General features: G+C 45.6%; 1 protein-coding gene across 5 annotated transcripts in view; it reads left to right on the top strand.

Moving 5' to 3' along the window:
• The window catches only part of GSN (gelsolin), a 152,465-nt gene that overhangs the window by 95,481 nt on the left and 33,826 nt on the right, over window positions 1-23,158 (top strand). For all 5 annotated transcript variants that reach the window (XM_078641868.1, XM_078641869.1, XM_078641866.1 and 2 more), the window contains exons 6-9: window positions 3,796-3,885; window positions 6,729-6,861; window positions 7,596-7,684; window positions 9,171-9,386. In XM_078641868.1, the coding sequence (XP_078497994.1) occupies window positions 3,796-3,885; window positions 6,729-6,861; window positions 7,596-7,684; window positions 9,171-9,386 (528 nt within the window). The remainder of the gene's footprint in view (window positions 1-3,795; window positions 3,886-6,728; window positions 6,862-7,595; window positions 7,685-9,170; window positions 9,387-23,158) is intronic.

Genomic DNA, 23,158 nt, shown 5'->3' with positions numbered 1-23,158 from the left:
AAAGGACAACGGCTCCTGAGCACAAAAGACGGCGTTTCGCTTCCGATTTTTGGAGGGAGGAAGGGGCCCGTTTTCAAGAACATCAATTATGTCTGCACCGATTCCACTTGCGTTTCGTTTTAACCTAGAAACAGAATGGTTGTGTGGGTGTGCTGTGACTGCCATCTGGTGGTGAAATGAAGCAAAAGCATTTGCAATGCAATAGGTCTTGCATTTATGGATTGACATTGCAAATAACAATGCCTTTTATTTTTGTTTTTAAAACCTAAATAAAAGGCACTGTAGTTTACAATGCCAATAGCTTATACTCGCGTAAAATGCGAGACCTATTGCATTGCAAATGCTAGTCTTTTTCCCACTCCAAGGCTTGCAACTAGATAACAGCTGTCATGCCAGTTTGTGATTTAAGCTCAAGACCTTTTTTGAGGCTGGTTTTGTTTGCAAGGATCTCGGTAACTTAAGGCTTCACATGAAAGACTGGGATATACAAAACACCCTGATGAAGAAAATCTACTTAATGTGCCGTTGTTTTAATTGGGAGTGACTGGCGCACGGCCTAGCCGTAACCAGAGCTGTCCTAGAAGAATCTTATTGCGTTTTTTATTTTTCACAGAACTCTTTAGATTCTACGTCTAAGATCTTAAACAGCCAATTTCATTTTTTAATTCTGTTCCTGCTTTGATAGCAATTGAATAGGAGCAAATTCAGCATTTTTTTTTTTACAGCAATTTCCAATCTGGCTCTAAAGCCTAGCCTTTGAGCTTGCATGAAGTGGTTGCGTCTTGCTAGAGATTAATGCACGTTAGACAGTGCGAGTTTGAGGAAAGAGCCGCCATGAGGTCTGTTGTATGCAATGATTATTCCAGGCCCAAAATTGTTTGCTTACAGAATAGAAGGAACTTAAAAAAATTAAACTTTGGAAAAAATACGAAAAAGGAAGTGTCAAGCCTATGTATTTAACTTCTAGCAAAAGGTTTTCCTGTGTTTTTTTTTTTTTTTTGTATGAAACGGACCGCAACTTCTGCCGACGCATCATTCACAAACCATCGACACTTGAGACAGACCCGTCGGCCCTGCACACAAGTACTGCAACACCTCTGCAGCTCTCAGGCCAAGCTGACCTGAGGAGCCTTGACCCCGCTCAGAGGGTCCTGGCAGCTGTAACCATGTTCTAGATCCGTCCAGGCTGTAAAGTTACTCCTACAAAGCTGTTCTCAATCCCCGCTTGGAGCAGTAACATGGCGTAAAGAATATGGTGTTAAATAAGGGCTTTCTGCGTCCGTCAGTTTCTTCAGCATCTTGTGTACGCGCTGCTTTTATTTTTATTTTTTTCCTTTAGCTCAAATTAAGGAATAGACGTGTATTTACTCCTTCTGGTATGCAAGCGTGAATGCTCTATTAAATATAACATTCACCCCCAATTATTCAATTTTAAAGCAGCAAAACATCAGAAGAACAATTGACATGTATATACAAAAAGCCAGACGATACGTTTTCTATAATTTATACAAAATGCATTAAAATATTGATAGAACAAAACTGTAATTTGTAACTCCAATTAGGTCATTACACTAGTCATTTACAGGTTGTGGCAACTGTCTGCCTCCTGACTTGGTTTCCATAAATTTACATGGAACCAGGAGTGCCTGGTCATGGGCCACTGGGCACCCAGTTTGAACTCGAAAATTCAATTCTAAATTCCGTTTAGGTCAGTCAGGCTGATGGACAGCTTTGTGATAGTCGTATTTCACCCAATCTGCTATAGGGTCCCTCTGCAATTATTAAGTTGTGACCATGCTCTTTTTGTGCCCCTGAGCGGGCTTTCCTCATAGTCAGCGTTTTGGATTTTCTGGCTTCTGGTAACATTTCTGGGGCGCGTACATTAAAAGGAAGCCACTGCAAAACAGTCTGGCCCAAATATAACTGGGCTTACGAGGCTCAATATATTTGCAGTTATAAACAGCTGTAGCCTATAGTTTGTTCTTGCAACATACACCTACTTGTAATGACAGTAGTTGCCTGCACTATTTAATAGTAAATTGTTTGTCAAAAACTGCTCATAGGTAGCTTGACTATTTCGTGACAAATTCAGAAGCCCTACTGTCCTCTATAGGTTGCAAAGATTTTGACTGCAAATCCCAACCCCACTTGGTGCAAATTGGCTCTGCTAGAATTGAAAGCAAGCCAGCTGTTTGATACATCAGCAGTCCGTTTTATCCCATAATTTCTCTCATAATCTCAGGTCAATGGTAGGAGTTATTAGATGCCTTCACGAGTCACAAAAATGTAAACGGTTTCATCCCAGCAAGCAGTTTTCTGATATTTGCACTGAGTGGTGGGATGCAAGCATTTAAGCCTTCCCGCTGCGCCAGTCACTGAGCCCAAGTTACAAAGAGTAAGAAAATATGCTGCTGGGGTCTTCGGTTGCATTAAGACTGGACCATGCATTTCAATCCATTGAGATATGGGATGGCTGAGGAGCAGATGCACCAGCAAGAAAAAAGAAACTCCTATCACACAGATTCTTCCACAATAATAAGTAATTAAAATACAAAAAAATAAAGGCTTTGTCATTAAAATCCAATCTAGGTCTTGTCAAATGACCAGAGCCCTATACAAGTCATCGATGTAGTAAAGTCTCAACACTTACAACAGATGCCAAGTTATTGATAGTAACCTGGCGCGGTGCAGCCATTGCTTTTTGGCCACCAACTCCCTGTTTACCAACTATCAAAGGAACTTCTTGAACTCAAAATTCTAACGTGGCATCACAAAGTCTGCCCAGCCTAGTACTACTATATAGTCTGGTACATGAACGACTTCCTATTGCATTACAACAATTGACTGTTTCTGTCTACTGTTAAGCAAATAGTGAAAAATTGGTGTCCGATCTTAAATGCAGGACCACTCGCTTGTCATCAATTCATCCTATATGGGGTGAACTTTCTAACCCAAAAAGAAGCTTCATAAACCCGCTCCAATATTTAGCAACCATTGTTGCATTAATTAGTTCACCAAATGAAAAATATGCTGTAAAATTATAAAATGTATTTACAGGAACAAAATATATCGCACTTCACATTATCAACCACCTATAAAACACATATTGGAGTTCACACAAACATTTAATACTGCACTCCATTATATTAAACACGTTAAACAATGTTTAGGTGCCTTTCCCGATAACACATGAGAAACCGATCAATTAGTGATTTTCAGCCTAACCTGAAAATATTTTCTCCAGTTTTGACCTGTACGTAACTATGAGCCTTCCTCAAGCCAACAATACTTCATTGCACAATGGTCTTGCAAGATCCTCTAATGTTAGTGAAAGGTATACTTTTACTGTTCATGAAAAACCTTTCTTGTTCCCAAATGATGAAATAAAAGTCAAGAAGTTTGTTTAAAAAATGGAAAATCCTTCTATATCGGTTGCCACCATTCCATGATGAGATTCAGCAAAAGAAGCGGCCCGAGCTACGCTCATAAGATGTCTCCGTAAGTGCATTGCACTTGCATGTAGCCTACAGGTTCAAATCCTATAAGGAAAGAAAATGACCTCTCATGGTTTCCAAGACCATCACATTGGTCTGTTCCGCAGGGTAATGGTAACTCTGGCTGTTTACTGTGCTACTTTCACCGACTGATTGTACAAAAAAAAAGAAATTCTGGTAATTCTGCTACCAAACAAGGGTCCATTCAGCTATGCAATTGGTAAAGTTTTGGAAATATTTTTACTACATTTACAACTTTTGTCTGTGAGGGAAAATGACTATTTTATTGTTTCTAATTCAGGTTCTTGGAGACAAGCCAGCGCTGCCTGAAGGTGCGCCCGATGACGTAAAGGCTGACGCATCCAACAGGAAGCTGGCGAAACTCTACAAGGTAAAAGCATGCATTTTATTTTTATTTTTTACCAGGTTGTGTTCTAGACCTAGCCCAGTGATGTCACAGGGCTTACATTTGTGCCAATCTGGATGGAGAGAAAGTTGTCTGGCTTCGTTGCTTTCACCCCGAAGATTTGATTTCTATTCAGTTTGTGCATTGACCAGAAGTCGTGCTCTTCTGTAGAGGTCTGTATGCTCCTGTGCTTCAGATTGAAGCGATTTGTACCGATTACATGCTGGCAGTTGCTCATAGTCACATCCTGGTTTTTTCACTTGACTTGTACATCCCCACAACTGTGTTCTAGGTGCAGGGCCTCGTGTTGCAAGGCTCATGCTGCTGCAATTCATTTTAACCTGCTCAACTGTTCCTGCATCAAGGTTTTGGCTAAAATAAATGCCTACAAAATATAATCTCTCATGAGCTATAGTAAAAGTTATTGAACCCTAGCACAGGTTTTCACCTTTGTGCATGACGACTGACAATCTAATTTTAAGATTTGGGGTAGGGAAGGAGCAGGCATATGATTGAGAGACTTTTGTCGGAGCGCAATAACTGATCTCGTTTGCTCGTGTTGAGTTGACCAGTCTTAATAAGTGTGCCGGAACATGACCAAAGTGAGCATTGAAAAACCCCAAGTATCCCCCTTGCGTAGCAACTGAGCATGTGGCAAGCTTACTGTGCTGAGCAATCCCCCGCTAAAATGTTAGATATTCGGTGATGGTGCTGAGCTTAAATTTATTTAGCAATGTTGAGTGTCTTGGAAGGCATTTTAAGAACAGATATATTTTTTTAACACTTTTTTTAACACCTCTATATACTGCTAACAAGGTTCTAACTGGAAACAGTACTGCACAAGAGAGGGTATGAAAAAGTCTGGTGTGTTCATTCTTGCGTTCCAGTATGTAAGTTTTAGGGGTATCCGTGGTCCATGAAGTTGATTAGCTGAGTTCTGAATCAAACCCAGGGAAGCTTCTCAAAGATTGTGATGCACTTAATGGAGCCTAAACTATCTCTGGGGCATAAGAGGGGTAGTTTAAGTATGTAGAGTTGCACATGAAGGGAGCACTAATGTTTGATTGTGTACAATCTGCAGGAAATGCACCTTGAGCTCCGAAGCTCCTGATAGCCCTTGCGATATAGCGTAAGCATTCAACCAGGGACATGTGCATTGCTTGGTGCAAAGCTTTGCCTTCTGGCGGTAGTGTGGATCCAAGCCTGCGTGCTTCAAGTACATAAACACTAGAAATACCAAACTAGAAAGATGAGCAACTCTGTATCACAATAGGATACCTAAAAGCGAATACCACTTTCTGCTACTTTACTTACTGGTCGGAATTTATCTCCATATTGTGCTCGATAGCAACTGTTTTTCTGATGTTTTGATTTTGCTGATCACAAGAGTGATTTGTGCTCCCTAACCCCATAGTTTGGCCTTCTAAAAGACTCCCAAAAACACACTGACATCTAGATGGTGTCTTCAGAATTCCAAAGAGTACATCAAAAAATGTGTGTCCCATTTATTATTCAGTAAACACAGAAAAGGTGATGAGGAATGCTTGTAATAAGGCTAAATACAAGCAATCGCTCTGGGTCTCCTTCCAAACCATCGCTCGTTTGGCCACCAGTTTGGACCCAGCCATATGCAAATCTGTCTTGACCCTGCTCCAATAGGAACAGTCCAGCCCAAACTGCCAGGCCCTGAACTGGAACACAAGCAACAGAAGACTGGAGTTGCATTTTGCTGAACATAACTTTGTTATCCCTCCAATGATTGTAAAACTATGTAAAACTATCTGACCTAGAAATCAGGTTTATGTTTGATGTCTTGCTGTATATCACAAAAGGAGCTTTGGTGGTTCGAGATGCATTGGAAGACTTTTACTACTCTACACAGGGGCTTTCGCCATGGCTAATGGTGGTTTCATGTAAAAACATGAAATGAATTATGTGGCCTTAGCCCTGTTCCTAGTGGGTATTCTTTCCGCTTTTCCCTTGACACGGAGACCACTCTTCCAATCTGGCCTATCTATAGAACCTTTTTATTCAGACTAAATGGCAAGGATAGCAGATACTGGGGCTGCAGAGCAGTCCTTTCTCCCTCTTGGAAGGGCAGGATGCTCTTTCAAAAGAAACCATTTTCAAACTTTCTAGTTATGACTTCAATCCAAACTAAGTGTTAGTAGTGACTGCATCTTGTGATGTAACTGAGCAAACCTCGACATCACTTTCCGCAGCCTTTGGAGGTCTAAAGTTGTCCACATCAGGAGCACCTGAAGCTTCGACCGCTCCATCCTCTTAATTTCATGTCTGGAGACTTCACGCTTGTAAATTTTGTCGCACCTAATTTCAAGAAACACAGCAACAAACAATCCAAGCTCTGTTATCATGACATTCAGATCCCTGGTACTGTTCATGGAGATTGCCCGCCTGCAGCCCTTGAAAACCCAGAAGATCTTGTTGGAGGCTTGCTTACCTGCTTCCATGACCGCCCCATAATTCTGGAAATTATGGTGAACCATCTGCCCTGCTTCGTCTCCATTGTAATCTGCGCTGGTCCTCAATAGATGCCTAAGACCATTGACGCAAAGTGAAATCCACACCGCTCATATGAAAGTTTAACAACCCGAGCTTCACTACTGGACTTTCAAACAAAGCAGAATGACCATGTCATTGCTCTGTACAACTACTAAAAATGTATTTGTGCAAATATTTACAATTGCCCATTTTGAATTACCTGTATGGATGCTATATACTAGGGTAGCTCAAAGTTGTTATGGCTCCCTCTCTAGTTCTGTAATCATTAATGCATCTATCTGAATATCTTCTCTTCCTCACCGAAGGTCTCCAATGGCACTGGGGCTATTGTAGTGTCTCTGGTCGCGGACGAGAACCCGTTCACGCAGGCCGCCCTGATCTCCGATGACTGCTTCATCCTGGACCACGGGTCTGATGGGAAGATCTTTGTCTGGAAAGGTAAGAGCAGGAGACTTGTGGGCCCTTGGAAGGACAGCTATGTTTACAATTGTTATCTGGGTAATTCCCATAGTGCTGTTGGCAAAGATCAGAATGACCATATTGCATTTAATTTAACCGAAGCACAGGGCGGTACCTGCCAGAAGTCCCATGTTTCAGCAGGTTGGGTGCTTCATCAGAGCCTCTTACTCGATGGGTTTTGAGTAGAAAAGAGTAAGTAATTATTAATTGTACACTCTAAGAGGTCTCCTTTTGTATCAATAGTAGTCTGCTGTCCCATCGCGTCTCTTCTGTTGGTGCTGATTGGGGACAGGAGTAAAGCACCGTTTTATGCCTTGCAGAAAGTGAGATTAGTAGGCAATTTAATGCGCCTGTTTAGTATATTAGCAGTAGTGCAAGAGGCCTCTGTATTGTAATCTAACTAATAGTGAATGAATTTTTAGGGGCATGGTGAATGCCTGGCTTAAATATTGATAAATTGGCATTTCCAGAATTATTCCAAAAGCAGGCGGCTGTCCTCCAAAATGCACAGATCTTTATAGATCCGTGACTAAATCTTATTGCAAGGCAGTTGGCGTTCACCTTGCATGAAGCAATCCCAATGACTTGGGTAGTTTAGACATAAGTATGTGCTCTAGTGGATTCCTACAGCAAGCACTGTGATATAACCCCCATGCCCTCTCTGTATCCACAACCTTGTCGAACACTTTACTTTATCCTGGTGTTTATTGCAGGCAAGAATGCCAACCTGGAAGAGAGGAAGGCCGCCTTGAAGACCGCAACAGAGTTCATTTCTAAGATGGGCTACCCGAAACATACCCAGGTAATCCAAACCTGTACTGTGACTTGCAACGTCACATTTGTCTAATAACGCATCTCAAAAGCAGGACAACTGGTTGGATTTCGGTGTTGGCTGAGGGATCATCCGGTTGTGTGGGCGGGTGTTGGCTGAGGGTACATTAGTTGATTGGTTGAGTGGGTGGGTATTGGTTGAGGGTTCCTCATCTGGTTGTGTGGGTAGGTGTTGGTTGAGGGTTCCTCATCAGGTTTTGTGGGTGTTGGTTTAAGGTACATTAGGTGTGTGTGTGTGTGGTTGTGTTGGTTGAGGGTTCCTCAGGTTGTGTGGGTGAGTATTGGACCAGGGTTCAGCAGCAGGTTGTGTGGGTGGATGTTGGTCGAGGACGCCTCGAGTTGTGTGGGTGATGATTGAGGGTTCATCATCCAGTTGTGTTGGTTGGTGGGCGGGTGTTGGTTGAAGGTGCTTCAGGTTGTGTGGGTGGGTATTGGTTGAGTGTTCATCGGAAAGTTGGATTACACAGTACTGGTTGAATGCTTGTTTGGACTGACAAATTCTGAAGCCGCACTATAGTTCAGAAGGACGAACTTCTTCTGTAGTGATCTTGAACTGCCAGATTACAGCTTTGAATCGTGGTATGCAAACTCACGTTTTCATTGTTGGATTACTAGAATTAGTCCTATTGATTTACAGGTTAAATAACTGTTCTCTACAAAGTGTGGTGGTGTGCTATAGACCTGGTTCAAGTATTAGGGACTCCTACTTGCCCCATGTTCCTGGAAGGCAGGACTACACACCCACAACCGACTCTGGTGGTTTAGGCCTCATCTACTGCAAACCTTGGGAAAGCCCTAACTCCGAGCGGTCCCTGCCCTACCACCAGGATCTATGGAGCAGGCATTTCCGCCACAAGATAACACCAGGCAGGCCTTTTAAAACATCCTGTGGTTTGAGCTGCTCCAAATCCCTAGAGAGGAGGAGATACCGACTACTCCATAGTGTGCCCACCCTACCACCGCCTTCTGTAATGCGCCCATTTCCTTCCCCAGGAACCCAGGGTCATAGCTTGACCACCTTTACCCGTCCATGTGCATCCTTGCGAGCCAAATTCCCAACTAAACATCTTAAAAGCAATTCACCCTCACTGTACCTGCAGTCCTGTACCCCAACATGCGAGTACCCACTTTTTTTATATAAATATTTTTATTCCATTTAGAATTGACAAACATTATTGCCAAGTCAGTTAATTGTCCGCACTACCAAGCAGCCCCGCCCTCCCACCCACCGTCCACATCAACCGCATCACAAACAGCAGTTCGGTAGTATCCATCCTCCACCAGTACCCACTGTTTGATGCTCCCATCCCATGACCTCTGCTCTTGAACAATAAACTCTACCTTTGGCTTCTGGCGTAACCCATGCTAGGCTTCACTTAGAAATCCATCATGATGCCAACTGCAACATTCATGAAGTAATATCTTTACTCGTCACTCATTCCGGCCTCTCTTCATAGGTCCAAGTTCTTCCAGAGATGGGAGAGACTCCGCTCTTCAAGCAATTTTTCAAGAACTGGCGCGACAAGGACCAGACGGAAGGGCTGGGGCTGGCCTATGTCTCGCACAACGTCGCCAAGATCGAGAACGTACCCTTCGATGTCAGCACTCTCCACGAGTCGACCGCCATGGCTGCCCAGCATGGGATGGTGGACGATGGCACGGGCAAGAAGCAGGTGAGGCTGGAGCATCTTTGCTGCAGATCTTGGAGCAGTCGGTACAAGCGGGGGAGGGAAGGTCTATGGCTGGCTGCATTATGGTCTAATGTATCCATGGCTGCTCCCCTTGCTTAACTGTCCGGTGACCTATTCAATTCCTGGTCGACTTCCTCAGCCTTTTATCTTTTCCAGGTTGATAAAATGAGCATTGAGTTTCGTAACGACAGCGTTAACACAAAACATTCTATTTTGTTATGGTAATGCTGGGGCTATGATGAAAATGTTGAGGATAGCAAGTCCCATATCTGTTCAGGTCTTCCCCATTGCCTTAAGAGCCTCCACTCAAATGGCAGTGAGTGTGAGATACAATCTGCAGCATCGCTAGACTTAATTTTAGTGGTGGTAAACGAAGAGGCGACGTGTGTGTGTGTGTGTGTGTGTGTGTGTGTGTCTGTATATATATTAATCTCTACAAACATGCAATTATATTTTAACCTGTTAACCGCGGCTGTTTTTTTCGCGGCAGTGCGGCCGTTTTAAAAAAAACAGGCGGGGCTGCGTCGGCCGTTAAACGTGCGCAGCACCAGCCAGGTAGTGCTCCAAACGTTCAACGGCCGACAGCAGCACTTGTAAATGTAAATGTGGGTGTACTTGTAAAGCGCACTGTGACTCCAAGGAGTATCCTGGCGCTGAAGACCGCTGGGGAACCCGTCCTGGTTTTCCCTGTGATGTTCCCTTTCTGGGTATCTCCAGGGTGAAACCAGGCATCCCCGGCGTCTGTGGGGGGCCGTTGTAGAGATGAGGCAAGCTTAATGCCCAGAGTTGCCGAGTGTGTTCCCTGGTTAGAGTAGGCACCGAGGCGAGAATTATCGAGTCCGTTTTGACCCTGGTCCACAACCCTGCCGCGTCGGGAATCGAACCCTGGTCCCGGGCCGTTCTCTCCTTACGGGTCTGCTGCCTCTAACCAGTGAGGCACACCACTCAACAGGTTAAACAAATTAAGCACACAAAGTGGAAAGGGTGAATGAATCTGTGCAGGCTTAGCAACTACACAGCTCGATTAAAAAAAAATATCCATTTTATTCCTTTGTGATTTTGGGGATAAGAGAATATTCCAGAAACCAGTGTTCAGTTCTGCTTAATCCTATGCAGTTCTTTCTTTTACCTTGATCGTCCCATTTGAAATGAAAATCCCATGAAATTATTATCGGATTCGCCTTGTACCAGCACCTTTCTTGTATTTCGTTTAGTATACTGTTGCTCCATGTAAAATAACTTTACAGCCATGTGTGTGGGCTACAGGACAAACTGACTTTTCTCTTGGCCAACAACATTCTCGTCTGGGCAAGAAGCAGCAGCTCGTTAATGCTTCGAGGAGCGTGATTAGAAACTATCAAGGCCACTCACAGTGCTACAATCTAATGTAAAGCGAAACTATTCCAGTGAGAGAACTGTACATCGTTTTTTGTTTTTTGGATTCACACACTACCTCATTTAAAGGGAGTTGGTGGTGAGGTACAAGCCCCATGTATGCTTGACCTGGCAGTGGCGGCTCCTCCGCTATGGCGAAGTGTAGCCCTACTCCTTTTAGGAAGTGCAAACTTATGGAAACCTAAAAGTATAACTTTTGAGTTATCATTTTGAGTTATCATTTTATGTTAAAGTGCTGCTTTGCGGGTTGGTTGTCAGGGCTGCTCTGCACTCGGGGCAAGGTCCGAGTGGTTTGTCTACTCCTAAGTGCACATGACTGTTTGGTCGACCCTCTTGTGCCCACCCATACCAGTCATGCGCACTTTCCTGTTCTCCATGCAGGCTGCATTACAGCCTGCGTGGAGAACATGCCCAGGCTCCCATTCCCTGGTTAAGTGTCAAACCAGGACCCTCCGACCAATCACGCCGATGCATTGCAGCATTGTGATTGGTCAGGGGAGCCTGCTGTGCTTACTCTTCCTTGCATCAAGACTAGGAGAGCAGCACCAGAGATGCAAGACCTGGTGGCAAGGTAAGTTATTTTTTTCTTTTTTTTTTTTTCCATTGCGCATAACCCGCCACCATGCTGGCCGCCACTGCTGTTGGGATGCATGCACTGTGCACACTGCATCTTTGTGCATCAGTGTTGTGCTCTTCACAGCAGCTGTCAGGGCTCCTCACCTGCCCCCTGCCAAGGATGAGACAGTCGTGTCTGTTGCTCTCAGCTGCAGCAGCTCTGCTGCACGCACTATCAGTCCCAGCGCAACATTCTGTGCGTGCTGCTCTTTTGCTTACTGGCGTGGACGCAAAGACTTGTGGGAGCTTTTCAGTCACTGGTGCCTGCCACAGCCACTCACCGCTGACTACTTATTTGTACAGGGAGTGGAGCAAGGTAGAAGCCTCTCTTGTAGGTGTCGGTCTGTAGTGGAGACGAAGAACATTCTAGTAAGATGTATTCTAGTATTTTGGACCAGGCCTACGCATGTTCAACCGTGGGTTTCGCGCAGCATATGATTCGCAATTAAAGAAAAATGGTGAGCGAGTTAAGTTGTAGCTGTGGGACTCGTCCCACGTGCCCCGCTTCAGTAGTGACACCAATCTTTAGAATTACTAATGGAAGTTTCTTCTGATTCCAGGGCTAACATTGAAAGCCGCATCGCAATTCAACCCTTGGGCCACAGCGCCACCTTGTGGTCGCTGTACATGTGTCGCTGCATACGTCGCTGCATACGTCGCTTCCTTTGGGTTCATTTAGCAAAGATTGCTTACAAAGCCGCATTTAAGTTTTATTCCCTTTCTTGATTCGTACGTATCTCCAATTCTTTAAATGGGGAGGTAAGGAGTACCTGCACTTTTTACTTTGTGAGGGAGAGTACCTCCACCTCCCTGCAGAAGTCCAGTGTTTTTAATCCGAGTAACTTTCTTCACTTCTCCAAAACAAACGGGTACTCTGGTACAGGGTATCTTCGTTGGCATCAAATTGCAAAATCCCACTTGTCATTTTATGAGCAATTTTGACCCAGTTGTATTTCATTGGGGTATTTGTGTTAAACCTCTTTCTCGACCCATTAATGTTTAGAGCAGTTGCTGAAAAGCAGGCCCCGCAGGACGGGATCCATACCAGATTTTCTGTGCAACAGGTTACCTATATGCGTTAAATGTGGGTACATGTATGCAAGGACATTTGATGTGAGTATTTAGAAAATGTTAGAGCCTCCCTCCTGGACTTATGTTGGGCACACCAGCTTTAATGATTGGCTGTGTATTAAAATAAAGTTTTTTAGAAGGAGCATCATAGTTCCCTGTGTTATTGCAATTTTCATGCAAGTAATGTTAATTCCGAGGAATTGCTTACCAGGACTTTAGCTGCTGCAGCTTCGCAGATTTTCTCCCACTCAGCAAAGCAGTGTCTGATACTGGCTACTGGTAGCTTTTCCTTTCACCATGCACTCTGTAACCATGTGTGACGCATCTGTCTGCTTCAGACTATTCGTGTTCACAATCTTGAGTGCTGAAGTCTTTTTACAAATATGTGGCCGTATGACACAATGTTGGGATTGTGATTACCTCAGATGTAATAATAATAAAAAACAACGTATATATGTAATCTGAGGTACTTAGTTTGTCCACCGGTTAAAAAGAGAGGGGATCTTGGACTTTCAACAGTGATATGGGGACTAAAGGATGAGTTAAGCCCGGATGAGTTAAGCCCTTCTATTTTTAAATAACATGTTTGCAAAGAAGGTTGCTGAAATATAGTATTGTTTGGTGGATAAGGTTCTTGTTTTTTGTTGTAAATATAGTGCTAGTTTTTAAGGGGATGAGATCGGAAACTATGTTACTATTGACACTAAATGATCGATCATTTTAAGACTGCCGTTTGATATCTTCTCTAGGATCAATTGTTGGCTGTGAAATAGCCCTCTGCTCTGGCCTTTGCGTACATCTCTTTTCATTCTGGTACCTACTTTACCATATACTAGCAGCCCGTCCCAAGTTGTCCGGGCATGCTGTAGCTGACGCCACTGTACCTTAACACGCTCCAGCCGCGAACGTGTTTGGGCACTCCAGAGTGTTTGGCCGCTCCAGCCTATGCCCTGCAATATTCAAATGTGTGTTCGCTCCATCCCCGAACGTGTTTGGCTGCTCCAGCCGACGCCACTTAGACGCACAACATCGCGTCAACGTTCACAACAATGCTAAAGGACTCACCCGCTCGTATTGGAATGCTAGTCCCACACAGACCGCTTCTCTTTTGCCGAATCCCACAACAGACTAGTTTTCACAAAATGCTCTTTTCCCCTTCTAATGTATAAGTTGAGCTGCTGTATAGCCTATGACCATCTGCTGATACTGTAGTTTGCAATGCTGTATTGGGTGTTCCGATTGGTGCTGTAGTTCTTCAGCTTACCCGCCTCAAAGGTCTGGGCTCTCTTTATTATATTAGTATAGATAAATGCAAGCCACAAGATTGCAACTTTCTTTTTTCTTTAGCTGAAAAGATTACACCACCCATAAGAATATCCGGAGCCCTCTGTTCCTTGATGGCTTTGATATCCTCTTTGTGACTGAATCATTAATGTTACATTGTTATCCCTGAGATCTTTCACGAGCGGTAGCATTTCTCACAAACTATTACTTTCCATACATTTTTGCTCCATCTTTTGGTAAACAAGTAGCCGATTTCTCGGTTCCAGCAATCATACAACGATATTTCCTACCTGCAAAGATTAGAACCACTGAGAATCACTTGGAATTCAGAGGAATTGGGAAGGCCTGGTTATTCCCAACATGGTCCATTTAAAAGGTGCCCATGAGGGACCCTTTGTAAAGTGATTGTGCTTACCCCCCTAATGTATTTGGGGTTGACTCAGATGCAACAACAAACAAGCCACCCATGCTTCTGTTTCAAACTCTTGAATAACAGAAGGACCCCTCAAAGGACAAACTGCTCAATAGTCTTTTAAACCAAACGGAACAGCCAAAGTTGCAGTCACTCACAGCAGCTGGCCACCATCACCTGCCCACAGCTGGCCACCATCAAAATGTGTATTTAGTTTCTACATCCATAGTTACGTGCAGCCTCAAAGGCCTCCATCCTTTGCATGCCTTAGTTTCTCTGGATGTAGCCTACTCTGTTGATTGCCTGTCTGCCTTGTGGTCTACTAGATTTCTGAAAAATGCCCATACCTCTCTAAATGAATCTCAAACTCTTTCTCAGTAATCCTGCATTACATTTCAACAATATCTGACCTCCTCGAACATAGCTGCCAAGGTTTCAGATTATTGCCATGTGTGACATTTTCATAATTTCAGTGAAATTATGAGTGACATTTCAACAACTATGAGTGACACTTTCTCGGGAGCTAAAATCATCCAATGAAGATGAGGGAAACTTCTAAATATCAGAAATTACAGCCATATGAGCAACAAGAAGTTCTTGAAACTGCTGCAGAGCACCAGAAATGGAAGGGCACTAACCCTAGTGCTCCCTCCTGTAACATAACTGTACTGTAAGGAACGGGTAAGGCCTCTGGCTCCTCCTTACTAATGATGCAGCAGTTGGAGCATGGTCATGCACCATCACTTCGGGGCCTCTCTCGTGGTGGGAGTTGGCCCACCAGCTTAAACAGGATGTGAGGCCGGGCAGGCTGAACTGAAAGCGAACCTGCCTGGCTGGCTATCTGCGTTGTGCTGGTGGGGGCAGGTAGGGCCTCTCCTCCTCCCTTTAAATGATCATGCGGCCGGGCTATTGCTTAGAAACTTGACCCCAAGGCCTCGCTCATGTGGTGTCTGAGACTGTCCATGCCCCAGGATCTGTGAGCAGAGGAGCCCGAATAAAGTTAAAACAGGTGTCACTGCTTAGCAACAAGATAGGGACCCCTAGCCTGGGCCTTGAGGAGTCGGAGTCATCGTAGGCAAGCGGCTACAATAAGAAGTTAACAGCTCTGAGCTCTTAAGTTGCGGAGTGTCACTTTTCTCTTCTAACACTGGTTGCTACCTCCTACATATTGTTTGCTTTAGCCACTTGCACCAGTGCCTCCATTGCCTACATAACGTTTGTTATTTCTTCCTGTAATGCACCGTTTGCTAGCTCTTGTTTTTTGTTTGCTCACGATTGTCACGTTTGCCTCATGTAACTTAACGTTTGGTTTTTGGAATTTGTTGTCTCATAAATAATTTTCTCCTCATGTATCAGTACTGTTTGTTGCTATTGTGAAGCGCTCTGACACCCCCGGGTAACTGTCGGCGTGACGCTTAACATAATTAAAACCTAGTGACACCGGCCGGCGTCGCGTGCGCAGTTTGGACACTGACAGTGACTGACACTTACTTGTTAGTGAAGTGTCGACCTGCGGCTGCCTATGATGACCCCCGGCGGCCCATGTGCACTTGCCCTGACTCTGACACACTGCCAGTGGTGCCGGCTCCTGTCTTCATCCAGGAGGCTTCTCAGCTCTGTCCACACTCCTCGACGCGCCAACGACTGACTCCACTCCTCGGCCGCCACCGGCCAGGCCCCGGGGGCCCGGAGCGGCCGCGCTCAGTCTCCTGGTGTCCAGAGAGCTGACTCACCGGCTCAGCTGAGCTGCCAGGAGGTGACATTGGTGCAGCTGGCTGCAGCCTGCCGCAGTGTTTTAGCTGGGCCGGGCGCAGGCGCCGCGGCGGGGGGCCAAAGCTGAGAGAGACAGCGTCTGCAGCCTGCACTCTCTATTCCCCCACCGCTTCTGCACTTCTTCCTGTTCCTCCGGACATGGCCGGCACATCCGGATTTAATCCCAGCCACACTGTGATTGACAGCTCTGATTTTACTTTCCAGGGCAACAGGAGTCGGACCAGGCAGCTCCAGGCTGGCAGAGACTGATACATTGTAGCGCGCCGCTCTCAGCCACTACAGAGCTGAGAGCTGCGGCAGTCTGATTAACTGTTTAGGCACTCGACCCGGGCTGAACAGCACCTCTCAGAACAGCAGAGAGGCTGAGAGCCTGGGCACAGTAGCTCCCTGGCACAGGTGGAAAATGCGTGACAATGCATTTCAGTGCAGTGATGCGAATCACCGCACTGAAATGCGTGAGCGTCACACCTATTGTGTGACGCTTGGCAGGACTGCTCGAACCGATCTGCTGATCCCACTTTCCATTTGCATTCATTCACAAGAATACCTCTTACTTACGAAATCTGCCAAAAAGAAACTGAAAAAATGCATGGAACGGTACGCTGAGAGCACAAAACTAATGCCAAAAGCCAGCAAGAAGTACAAGATTAATCACTAACCTTTTGGTTCTGGCGTAACATATCACCCCCCATAAAGTGCTCCAATTCATTATCAGTGTAGTAAGTAAGCGTTATATAGAACAACTATTACAATAAAGGGAACTGCAATTTGGTAATATTCCACTTGGTGGCAATGCAGTACAAGAAATACTCCCAACACTTGTTTCCTGAGCCGGTTTTTTTGAGTTTTTTATTTTCTACAAACTCATTTTAAAATGCGGACAATTATGAAAAGGCACATTTTGGCCCTCGTAGGTTTAAGTTGGGGCAGATCCTAAGTTTGGTAGGAGGATATGGTGGCTCGCGGCTTAACTTATTTTTAACTTGAGCGACTGCCAGTGGGCTAACTTTTGTTTTATTTCTGGGATAAGTTAATAAAACAATTTGGTAACCCGTGAAAACAACCTGACATCCGGGTCAGGTGACTTGTGGATCGCGTGTTTATATCCGGAAATCCACAGGCATAAATAACCCTCTTAATTAAATAAAATGTACACTTTTTACACAATTTTAGGTCTACGTATTTGAGTCCTCTATTTTTTTCAGCCTGTTTCAACGTGGAACCACAAACATACCTGCAGCGCTGACTATTTTCCGACAAACTCCTTCCCATGCCACTGAAGTCTCCAACGAGCTTAATTGTATCCGCTCCCTGACATCTGTCATGTAAAGATTTGGGAACGTGCAGATCGATTCAATGAAATTTTCGGAAACCAAATGATTTTTTCAAATTAATTTGTAGGATCCTGGTAGATCAAGTTTAATAGTACATGGAAAAAACTATAAAGTCACAAGTCTGGAACTTGGCAGCAGTGCTGCTTAAAGATGCTGTTGTGTTAGCAAGAATATGGTCTACAGTCATGTGCTTTGCATATTCTGCCATCTAGTGGCAGAGTGCGGAAAGTGGGGGTTGTTTTCATCTGTTCAAATAGGTATTCACACCTGCTGGAATTGACACTTTTGGTTGTTAATTTTTGAAACAACCATACTCTAATTACAATTCCAGTTAATCTATTAATCGCCTGCTACCAGTGTTCCTATCGGCTCATTTTTAGGTCCTGCTTGGTGACTGCGCATGTGCAGTCGCGGCAATGGGTCTTGTTTCTAATGTAGAGCTTCATGCCTGCCCCTTTCTTTCCAGTCGCTGGCATCTTTGTCTCTCTTCTTTACTGCTTCCTAATTGGTTAGTGTGCTGGGTGTCCCTTTTCTTTCCGTGGCACATGGACCAAGCACAGATTGATTCATCACAATTAGTGTCCATCTGCTGTTTGCGCTGTGATTAAGGCGCTATTTCTTCTTTCCCGAACACCCTCACCTTATCCAGAATGCTTCATCCTCCCATGCCCCCCTCCCAACTCCACCCACTGTCAGTCGTCATAGTGCTCTGTCCGATTTTTCAAATCTGGAATCTTTGGTTTAACCCCTTGGGTGCGGCCGCGATTCTGCAACTGTGCGGTCGTTTTAATGAGTGGGCGGGTTCATGACGGCCCCCAGCCGTCATCAGCACACGCCCACCGTGATGCATGACAGCCGGAGGCTGTCATCAGCATGCAAGGTGTTAAAACTTCTACAGTGTGTTGTGTTTACGGCCTCTAACCAGGTGATGGTTACTCACTATCATTCTCTATCCTGATCGGGTACCAGTACATCAGCTACTGCTGTTTGGAAAATGCTTTTCCCATTTATAGCTCCACAACTCTGCCGTCCCCTAGCTCCTTCATCCCCAACAAGTACGATATGTTCTCACAGAAGTGTTGTACATACTAACCAGCTGATGCATTAGATCAGAGGTTTACATAGTTCGTAGGTCAAGATAATTGGTACCATATTGGACTAAAGTTGTATTTATATAGCACAAGGCTTTAAAGCCCTACAGAGCAATTCACTAGTAACTGGCATCTTTCCGTACCATGCAATGCTACACAATTCCAGTTCACACAATTCCACATCCCATGACTCCACACCACATGATTCGATGCCGCACAATGGCACTCAACACCACATAGTGCTGCCACACACAATGTTGGGCCCAGCCGTGGCCCATGCAGTTAAGAGCAGTGGGTGCCTGGTTGGGGAATTTCGATGGTGGATGACGAGGGTAAATTAAATTATTTTCCCTTATCGAAATCCTGCCTCACCACTTAACTGCACATGCCGCAGCTGGTTGTGAAGCCTCCACAAAATACTACTCTAATCAATGCCCCCCCCCTCCCCCCCCCCCCCACAAAGCCAATGGGTCTTGCCTATGGGAGCTCTATTTGTTTTGCCAATGCTTGGTTGATGACCATTTACGTAGAGGTCAAAGCATGAACGCATACTGAGCATTTAATGCCCTCCTGTACTGCCTGAACCCACGAGGCCCCTCAGCAGCTCCACTTAAGATAACAAAACTGAGATAAGACTCCCCATGGCATGCAAGATCCTGAGCCAGCCAGAATAGAATGTGAAACTGCTCTTCCCTCCTATGAAAACAGCAACAACTAAAAGAGGACTAATGATTCTATCCTCCCTACTTGGCGGCCATTTTTAGACTACTCTCTCTCTCATTGGCGGCCATCATGGACTAGTCTTTCTAGCTATCATTTACTATCGGTACCACAGACTTTACATAGCTCTGTATTGAAATCTTTGTGTGCTTAAGTGCCTGCCTCTTATTGCAGTGTTATATTACTATTGGTATTCTGCACTTTATGTAACCTGGTGTTCTTGATGTGCTTAAGTGTCAGCCTTTTACTGCAGTATTATATTACTATTGGTATTCTACACCTTATGTAACCTACACCCATTTTCTCCTTTCCTCACCGACCGCGCACTGATTGCTACCTCATTTATGGGATTTAGTAACTCATTAGTAGTTTAGCCCTATTCTAGCCTGTATTTTATATGCGGCAAGCTGCACATATCTCACCTCTATCCCCATCATCCACTGTCCGCTACCGCATTTATTTACTTATTGGTGGTTTTTCATTGTAAGCTACGTCACGATATTGCACTGATTATTACTACCTCATTCAATTCGCTCTGTCAGGCAAGCTGCGCCCAGCCACTTTCTAAGCCTAGACTACACTGCTGCTACCTTGTACACTCTGATATGTAACTTAGCTTCCACCTAATAGGCCTTACCTCGCATAGTTGGTCACACGGTGTAAGCTGACTGCTACCTTGTATAATAGGATACATTTGGTAAGATGCTCCCACGCACTGGCTGTTCGGGGATCACACTGACTTCTACCTCTTATATCTTTGCCCACTCACTAGTGTCTTCCTTGGCCCTGTAACTAGCGGCTGACAGTTTGTACTATCGCCCTAGTTCATACACCTAACACCACAGCCTCTCTAAAATGGAGCTCAACGGCAAGCACACTTAGAATTAACTACCCCTCCACCCAAAAATGCCACTAAACGTTTTAAACACAACTTCTTGAGGTCGCACCCGGAAACACCCTTTGCTGACACCTACTTCTCATCGGGCAATGGAGCCCTGAATACTGATATCATCTTCCACACCTCACGCAGAGCCCAATGGAGAAAAACTTTCCTATCTCTACTCAGTCTCCACCACCAGGAAAACAACCCATGGCTTAATTCTCACCATCACACCTTCCCACCTCTTCCCTGGCAGGTCTACCATTACAATCTACAATAACTGGATTGTCCTGATCCAATCCACGGACAAGAACCTGGAAATACTAGACAACCTGTTCCCCAAGTTCAAAGAGCACCTCTCCAAGCTGCGGACCCAGAACTCCGCCAGCACTATTTCCCCCTGACCTCGCAGCCACCACCTACTACACCTCTACCCCCAGCACCCCAGTAAATGGCCCACCTGCTGTTAACGCCCGCCACTCCCCAAGGACAGTCACAAATATCTCCACCGCACATACTAGCAGCCCCTCTAACATGACCCTTCTTATCCCCACCCACACCCCCTCCATCCCTCTCCCCCCGGACAGAACATCCCCCACCCACAACACACCACCATTTGAACAAGCCACCACCCAAAGTTTATCCACCCCCCCTCCCATCCCCCCTCGACAGACACCTCTCCCTCCCCATCTCCACTCCCACCCACGTGTCTCTCACACCCGACACAACAACTCCCACCCACAACACGCCTACATCTGCACACACCATCACTCGGAGTTTATCCACCCATCCACCCCATCCCCCCCACGGCAGACACCTCTCCCTTCCCTGCTCCCTCCCAACTCCCACTCACAACGCCATCCCCCTCCCAACACAAGATACAGAACAAACCTCCTCCCTTACCCTAGCACCCCCCTCTCTCCCACCTCCTATTCTTAGCCCTCACTACCCTCCTGTCTCCCCCACTGTCTTCAACCTTCACTCACTCTTCTACTCACCTGTACCGTCTCCCACTGAAGTCACTACCTATGCTTCCCACTCACCGCCTGCCTCACCTTCACCACTCACACCCCTCGCCCACAAACACGTCCACACCTTGAATACCATCCCACTCATTAGCACCGCGGAACACCTCAGCAACCCTCCTGACCTGACTTTATCCACACTCCAACAAGTCAAAGAGGAAATTTTACAAATCAAAAAAGACGTCCACGCAATCAAAGACCTTCTCTCCTCACAGCCCAGTCTACCTCCCACCATCCCACTACCCTACAAACGACGCACCCTTCCTACATACACTCGCCCCCGACGACACCAGCAATGGTCTACTATCCCCGTTCGCAATAATTCCCACCGCCCCCGTCGTGTTCTCAGCCCCTTGGCGGACCACTACCTTTGCTCTCTCCTACGCTCTTATGGCCCAGGTCCGGTAAAAGGCTTTTCCAATTCGCACATCCCCATACCCACAATTCCCACAAACCCTCTGAGGCTCCCAACACTCAACAGAGGCTCCGTCCCTACCAACCTCAGGAAAGTTTCCCTCACACTAGATAGCTCGACCACCCTTCTCTCTCCCAAACTCAAATGCATCCTACTAAACTGCAGATCGGCCCAGAGACATTCCACCGACATCGCGGATCTTGTCTCAAATAGGGAGCTAGACCTAGCCATTCTAACGGAAACGTGACTCACTGAAGCCTCTACCCCGATTATGGACATACTAGTCCCCCCCCCCCCCCCCCCCCCCAATTATCACATCATTAGGCTGGACAGGTCTACTGGCAAGACGGGCGGTGGAATTGCATGCACTTTTAAGAGCAACCTCTCCGTTACTCAAGTCCCCTCCCCCTCCCTTTCCTCCTGTGAACTCCTCTGCCTAGACATCACCAGTGAGGGCAAACAAGTCTGTACTCTACATCTCATCTATCACCCGCCTGGTGACAATCTCATATTCACCCAACAAGTCATGGACCTGATCACTTCCAATGCCGGTCGGCAGACCACTCAAGTCTACCTGGGTGACTTCAATCTCCACTGGAACGATCAGAAAGACACCGTGGTGAATAGTCTCAAAACTTTCCTCAATGCGCTTGACCTCACCCAATTATGCGATAAACCAACACACGACAAAGGCGCGATACTCGATCTCATCATTGCCAAAGAACGCTATTCAACTGGAGGCGATTCTACCCTGCGATTGGTCAGATCACCACATTATCACCTTCTTTATCAACGAAAAAGTTAAACCTAACCCTACTCAACCAATCAAATCCAAAACATGGAAAAGGGATTTGAAGAATCTTAACCCCTCCACCCTACCTCCCCACATCGGCAACCTCCTCCTTCCCCCTTCAGGTGCCTCAGATGTTCAATCACTGACTGACCACTACCTTGACTCTATGAATACAATAGTCAATGAAGTCGCCCCTCTGCAACTGAAGAGAGTCTCCACCAAAATTTCTAACCCCTGGTATGATGACAGACTCAATGACGAAAGGCGTAATATGCGAATGGCAGAGCGCACCTGGAGATCAGACCCTTCAGCACTGCATCTCAAAAAGCTTAAGAACAAGAGAAATGCCTACTTTAGGAAAATAAAGCGCACAGTCGGACTTCTTCAGCCGCCAGTTGGACCAAGCGAAGAATAGGCCAAGAAAGCTGTTCGAGCTAATCAAGACCCAAACAAAGGCACAACCCACACAAATAGCACAACAAATGACACCCCACACTGTGAAGCCTTCTCTGCTTTCTTCAAGCATAAGACTGACAACATAAATGACCTCATCATGGATGTAAACCGATACTCCAACTACACCAGAATGGCAGACACTCAACCTAAAAACAAGGCATCCTGGCAGTACTTCGATACCTATTCGGAAGAAGCTATACACAAACTACTCTGCACCTTGAAGCCCTCTAATCACCTCACAGACCCTCTACCTGCTAATGCTGTAAAAGACTTTATCCCCTTGCTCCTCCCTCTCTGGACCAAGATCATCAACAGCTCTTTGCAACAAGGACACATTCCAGACTCCCTTAAGGTGGGGCAAGTCACGCCTATACTCAAGAAACCTACAGCTGATCCGTCTGACCTAAACAACTATCGGCCCATCACCAATATCCCCACCCTGGCCAAATTGCTGGAGAAATGTGTCCAACTCCAACTAACAAAACACATT

This window comes from Lissotriton helveticus, chromosome 5_1 (genome assembly GCF_964261635.1).
Source record: "Lissotriton helveticus chromosome 5_1, aLisHel1.1, whole genome shotgun sequence".
Taxonomy (NCBI): domain Eukaryota; kingdom Metazoa; phylum Chordata; class Amphibia; order Caudata; family Salamandridae; genus Lissotriton; species Lissotriton helveticus.
Note: the sequence above shows the minus strand (reverse complement) of the source record. Positions and strands in the feature narration are given on the sequence as shown.